The sequence below is a fragment of the Priapulus caudatus genome, unplaced genomic scaffold (assembly GCF_000485595.1).
Source record: "Priapulus caudatus unplaced genomic scaffold, Priapulus_caudatus-5.0.1 Scaffold595, whole genome shotgun sequence".
Lineage (NCBI taxonomy): Eukaryota > Metazoa > Priapulida > Priapulimorpha > Priapulimorphida > Priapulidae > Priapulus > Priapulus caudatus.
In genome coordinates this window covers 45,602-52,735 of record NW_014577656.1, presented here as the reverse complement: position 1 = coordinate 52,735, position 7,134 = coordinate 45,602, and the positions used below count along the sequence as shown (strand labels likewise).

General features: G+C 49.0%; 1 protein-coding gene across 1 annotated transcript in view; it reads right to left on the bottom strand.

Annotated features, from left to right (window-relative positions):
- LOC106811956 (synembryn-A-like) overlaps positions 1–643 on the bottom strand; it is a 27,047-nt gene extending 26,404 nt beyond the window's left edge. The window contains exon 1 of the mRNA XM_014815700.1: positions 413–643. Within this exon, the coding sequence (XP_014671186.1) occupies positions 413–605 (193 nt within the window). The 5' untranslated portion in view covers positions 606–643. The remainder of the gene's footprint in view (positions 1–412) is intronic.
- Positions 644–7,134: the final 6,491 nt, after the last annotated feature.

Here is a 7,134-nt window from a genome sequence, read left to right as displayed (position 1 = left end):
TGTTATTTACTCTGTCTACCTGTCTGCTTACCTGTGCTGTTGTTATTTACTCTGCCTACCTGCCTGCTTACCTGTGCTGTTGTTATTTACTCTGTCTACCTGCCTGCTTACCTGTGCTGTTGTTAATTACTCTGTCTACCTGCCCGCTTACCTGTGCTGTTGTTATTTACTCTGCCTACCTGCCCGCTTACCTGTGCTGTTGTTATTTACTCTGTCTACCTGCCTGCTTACCTGTGCTGTCATCACTCCTTCCTCTGCCTACCTGCCTGCTTACCTGTGCTAACAACAACCTGTGCTGTTGTTATTTACTCTGTCTACCTGCCCGCGCTTACCTGTGCTGTTGTTATTTACTCTGTCTACCTGCCTGCTTACCTGTGCTGTTGTTATTTACTCTGCCTACCTGCCTGCTTACCTGTGCTGTTGTTATTTACTCTGTCTACGTACTCCTTGCGTATCTGGCTGACCTCGTCCTGCAGGTCGACGTAGAGGTTGGCATGCCACTGCATCGTGCGCAGCACCTCGCGGCCCGTGATCACGTCCAGGTGCGAGCGGTCACGGCTGACGATGCGCAGAGCCTCGAGGCAGGGCACGTGGCACACGCTCATGTTGTCATCGTTCAGCTTCTGACATATCGCGTCCACCAGCTTCTACAGGAAGAGAGAGAGAGAGAGAGGGTGGGTGGATGTTAGTACTGGATTATGATGATAATCGGTAGCATTAGCAACAAAAGCAGCAACAGCAATTATAATAGCATCGGTGTCAACAACGTCAGTGTCAACAGAGTCAACATCGTAGCCATCATCAGCAGCGGCAGCAGTCGCAGCCTCCCCGCTATCATCAACACCATCATGATAACCAGCTTCCTAGCACAGGCCTCGACGCTTATTATTTCAGATCTGGTTGTCCTGTCGGGCAACAAGAAAAGCGCAATTTCTACTTGTCGAAATTTATTGATTTACTTTGTCCAAAATTACTGTGCAATCTAATTAGGCGTAAATGTCCTCTTTTGGTTCGTCATAATCATCATTATCAGGCAGTGTATAATATAGAGGATCCTACATGTTCATATACAATAATATATATATAGAAATTATATTATATATACATACTGTATAACATATAACATAGATGTAGAGTATATATATTCATACAACTCCTGATATATTGGCCATATCCTGCGTGCATATAGGCTCGGCACATACCTAGCTGGCATGTGTCTGCGGGCGCGCATTTCGCATGCGTGCGTGGTGTATTAGCACTACATTATATATACCCGTGTATTGTACTTACATATCAACCCGCACTGTTTGCTACACAACTTAATAAAAAAAATCAGGCGGGTGCGACTTACAATAGACGAGGCTAAGAAATCTTAGTAATGTACCAAATGTTCTGTACGATGTTTGCTAACTTTTCAATGCACAAATATGGGGTGCGATTATAATATACATGTAATTATACTTATACACGAGTAAAATACAGCCTACAGATGTAAAGATCGGTAATGAAATCACAACGTTTTATGTTTGCAATGCTGCGCACGCTCATTGTGTGTCATTACGATTGCAGCTTTTGCCTCAATCATTCAGCAGAAGAGTTTTTGCTGCTCGTCCTCTCTATCCAGCGATGCCACGCCCCTACATATTCAGCTAATTAATAGCCCGCCAACGCGACTATAAACAATCGTTAACCCTCCCACCCCGAGACATAAATCAATGCCGCCTGCGCCGGAGGCTATGCTACTCGCCCTCTGATAAATTTGTTAATGGTAAACAGTGGTTGTCGCGGCGCTGCTGTTTTTCAGGCGACCGCTGTAAAAACGTTGAAGTGCAGAATGTGGTGCGATAGCGTTCCTGGCCTCAGAGGATGTTAGGAATATTAAACAAGTGAGAAACTTTTTCAGTTCGTCGATCGGCGCAACTAGGCCAAGAGATAAACTTGTCCGACATAGACTTTTCACTGTGTCCTCGAGCAATCGGACAACCGTTAGTGCTCGATGGGCTGTGTTAGCCATCACTCATCATCATCATCTGGTCATCATCACATCATCATCGTCGATCTATCATCATCATGCGTCATCATCATCATCACCATCGTCATCATCATCATCGTCGTCAATCGTCATCGTTGTTATTATTGTCATCACCATCTGACACCATCATCATCGTCATGCGTAGTTGTCACCACCACGTCATTCAATCTAGCTATCATACATCATCATCATCATCATCATCATCATCATCATCACTGCAGCCATAACCATCACGAGTCCAGCCATAATCACGATGACTATCACTGTCATCATCACCGCAGCATCAGCGTCAGCACCAAGCCAGCACTATCCAGCCAACCATCGCGTGTACACACGCCGCACGGCCTCTACGATTGCCTAGATGACATCAGCGTCACGAACAACGGTAATTAATTGACTGCTACCCACACAAGCCTGCAAACATGGCTTGGCGACACGCTGCAGGAGCACGGGGGACCACTAAACTCATCTGCAGATGTAGAGCAGCGGTAGAGTGTGTGTGTGTGTATAGACACACGGCTGACTGAATCACTCGCTATCATCACAGGCTTGTAAACCAACAACGAACGAGGCGCCTGTATATAATTATTCAAGTAGGCTCATAGGGTCTAGCTCCCGGGTATGCCGGCTACAGGGTATCCGACGTCGTGTATTACGCGCGTATACGTCGAACGTCGCTGGTACTATCTAATATGGTTAGGCGTTAGGTAAGGGTTAGGTGTTAGGGAGTAGACGTAGGCGACCCTAGACTCGTTAGTGGAGTTAGGTGAGCGTACGGCATATTAGATAGTACCAGGCGCCGCTGCCAGGTATGTTCCGGTATACGGACCGTACCCAGGGTAGCGTTCCGGCGCGGGGTCACCGGCTGGGCGGACATAGACGCGCTACTCAGCTATATGTAGCCTATTTCAAAACGTGGGGATGCGAGTATGAATAGAGTGCGCACGTTGTATGGGACCGTGGGATCGCATCCTCACTTTTCCCCTTCCTCCCTCTTACCCTCCATGCAATCCTTTCTACCTCTTCCTCCTCTTCTCATCGGCACCCTTCCCTTATCACGCATTCTCGCCTTCCCACTTTTCATCTCCCCCGCTCCCCCTCTTTCCTTCTCGTTTCTCCTATTCCCTCTCACTTTCCTTCCCACCCTTCCTCTCTCCCCATCCATTACTCCCACTCTTACGCATGCTAAGACAGCAGTAGGTGGGTGGATCGTGCTTTAGCTCGCACGAGGAGTCATGGACACGGTGCGTTAGTCAGCTAGCACGGTCTCTAATCTCGGCCACGGCGCGGACACACGCGCGCGCCGGACGGACTTAACGATCGTGAGGCTGAGCATCTTCATCCGTGTGATCGCCGCCTGATTAATTGTTGGCGCTGGGCTTCTCTCTCGCTCTCTCTCTTTCTCTCTCTCTCTCTCACTCTCTCTCTCTCTCTCTCTTCTCTCTCTCTCTCTCTACCTCTCTCTCTCTCTCTCATCTCGCTCTCTCTCTCTCTCTCCCTCTCGCTCTTGCTCTCGCCTCTCTCTCGCTCACGCGCGCGCTCTCTTTGACTCTCTCTCTCGCTCTCGCTCTCTCTTTCTTTCGCTCCCTCCTTTCTCCCTCTCGGTCTCGCTCGCTCTCTCTTCCCCACTCTTTCCCTTTCGCTCCGGCAGTCGTCCCTCTCACCTCCACACTTGCTTACTGTCTTTTTCACCCACTACGCTACCCTAACCCTAACCACGCAAATCGATTACATTTCGTAGCATCTGCTGAACACTCTTACTCATTTGTATACAGCGCCAACAAAACGAGAAATCGATTAGGATGTTAGCTTGCTTCCTTGCTAATACTAGCCCTGCCTGCCTGCCTGCCATGCCTGCCCCTGCCGCCTGCTGCATGCCTGCCTGGCCATGCCCTGCCCGCCTGCAGTGCCTGCCTGCATGCCTGCCTTGCCTGCCTGCATGCCTGCCTTCCATGCCTGCTGCATGCTGCCTGCATGCCTGCCTGCCTGCCAAATGCCTGCGTGCCTGCCTGTCTGCCTGACATGCTGCCTGCCTGCCCTGCCCTGCCTGCCTGCCATGCCTGCCTGCCTGCAAGCCTGTGGCCATGCCTGCCTGCCCTGCTTGCATGCATGCCTGCCTGCCCTTGCCTGCCATGCCTGCCTGCCTGCATAGCCTGCCTGCCTGCATGCCTGCCTGCCTGCATGCCTGCCTGCCCATGCCTGCCTGCACACGCGCACATACCCATGCACGCACGCCACGCCACAGGACACGCATGCACGCACGCGCGCACGCACGGATACACACACGACTTGATTTCGAAACCAGCCACATCACGTCACGCGACTATGCACTACACAAATGAATATCCAATCAGGAACACAATTAGGCGTACACATACAGACAAATACGTCAGGGAATAGCATTATAACAGCCACCGCAGCTGTAGTAGCCAGCACTAACGATTTAATGAAATCACTGTACGTACGCAGGGTTCTGCCCACGGTGGGCGGCGGCGGGGCGGGTGTGCCCGGCACTCCGCGGTGCGCCCGCACAAATTTTTAATATTAACAAAAAAAAATCTGATATATGGGCTTTTTATTGCTCAGAATGCAGGAAATTGAGTTTCAGACTACAAAAAATCAAAAATTTTCAGGGCCCCCTAGATTGGCTTCGCGCCTACGGCGCTTGCATCCAACTGGATGCGCCCGGCACTAAAAAATCCTGGGCAGAACCCTGCGTACGTATACGAAACATTAGCGGTAGCTATCTCTCTGGCTTAAAGAGAAGATAGACAGCCAAATAGCTGCTACTGGGCTAATACTACTTGTTACTCTGCCTACTACTACTACTACTACTATGCCTACTGCTACTTGCCTGCTACTGTGCTGTTATGCTAACTACTACTAACTACACTGCTACTACTTGCTACTGCTGCTAACTTGCTTGCTGTTTACTGTGCTGCTACTGCTACTCTCTACTACTACTATACTACTATCTACTACTATACTACTACTACTACTACTACTTACTACTGCTGCTGCTGCTACTGCTACTGTTGGATGCCACTGCTGCTGCTGCCTGCTTGCTGCCTGCTACTGCTGCTGCTATGCTACTTGCTGCTGCTGCTTACTGCCTACTTCCTACTACTTGCCTACTGCTACTGATGCTGATGCTGCTGGCTGTGCTCTACTGCTGCTGCTGCCTGCTGCTACTAGCTGTGCTACTGCTGCTACTGCTACATTGCTGCTGCTGCGTGTTACTATGCTCCTACTACTGCTAGTGCTACTGCATGCTGCTGCTGCACTACTGCTGCTGCTGTTGCACCACTCAACACTGTCCACACCGCACAGGAGCGCGTGATCTGGTGCGGTGCCGTCCATCGGTAATGCTGGCGTGTGTATACACTAATACACACATACATATATACACACATACATATATACATATATACATATATACATATATACACACATGCACACATACACATACAGCCCAATTAGCGCAATGTTTAATTGCGCCGAATTACAAAGAATACTTACATGAACGAATGCAATATTCGCGTGCAAGCACTCTGCCTATAGAAATTCATGTACGGCGTCATCCACCCACTTATGTGTGTGTGTGTCCTGTGTGCGTGTGGTGTGTGTGCTGTGTGTGTGTGTGTGTGTGTGTGTGTGCGTCGCGTGCGTGCGTTGCGTGCTGGCGTGCGTTGCGTGCGTGCGTGCGTGCGTGCGAGTGCGTGTTATTAACTCGCACATATAAATGCGTTATATATATGAGACCAACCACGTGTTTTGATGCAAGGAGCCCTAGATATACATACAGACGCACGCACGCACGCACGCAAGCAGTACGCGCTCTGTACCGTATATCCAGGTTCTTGCTGCTAAGACGGCTAGCGATGTCTGCACCTAACCGGATCTTTTACTAAATTAGCTTACACTGTTTCTGCAAAGCAGCTTTCCCTTCTGCAGTAACACAATATAGGGCCTCCATGTTTCATCTATACCTCAATATCGCACATACTACTCGTGTTCTCGTATACAAGTTACAACAACGATAGGCAACAGCAATATAAACAATAATTATACATAATAATCGATAGACGATTATCAATTAACAATCATCTATACACAATAATCTCTGTGACCGATCAACGATAAACAATCAACAATCAACAATCAACAATCAACAAAAATACCAATCGTTATCGTCTCTTTCGCAGTGGCCACCCCTGCGATGAATTTTCACCGTGCGAGCGTTCCTACTAGAAAACTCTAGATCTACATATATCCACAGATCGATGTCTCACGAGTGGACGAGTCAGTGAGATGACGTACAGCGAGGGCAGGCGGCAGCCTATAGCGACGGTGGCGTTTGCAAATTTGCGATCATATCTTCTTCGTACGGACTCCGTACCTGGAGGCCGTCGCTGCCACCGTGCCGTACACACATGCACGCACGCACGCACGCACACGCACGCACGCACACACACACACACGTACACACACACACACACATGCACGCACGCACGCACACGCACACACACGTACACACACACACNCGAGTAAAGCAGAACTTACCCGTGATGTGAACTCTGAGAAACGGAGAGGTGTGTCGTCTGCGTCTGCCTTGCAGGCTGTATCTGAGTCTAATAACGGTTGTGCTTTCTGTGGGAAAGCCCACCGCTCAGAAAAATGCTGGCAAGTTGTAAAACTTTCCCTAAGGGACCGCGAGGAGAAGATTAGAAGGACTGGACTTTGTTTTAGATGTCTTGGCAAGGGCCATATATCTAGAGGTTGTATGGCCAAATGTGTTAAGTGTAATGGCCGACATAATGTATTGTGTTGCTCTGGAGGTACTGGTTCGAATACTGTCAGAAAGAACCAATATGTTAATAACTGTAATAATAATTATAATACTGTGCCTACTAGCACAGCCTGTGGTTTGTCTCAGTCTTGCAATGCTGGTGTTGTGCGACGTGATTATCAGTCATGTGCGGTTCTTCAAACCGCTAAAGTTCAAGTGCGTGGTAAGAAAGGGGTTGTAGTAGAAGCTACACTGTTATTTGACACCGGGTCAGATAGGTCATATGTATCCCATAACTTAGTTAGGAAGATTG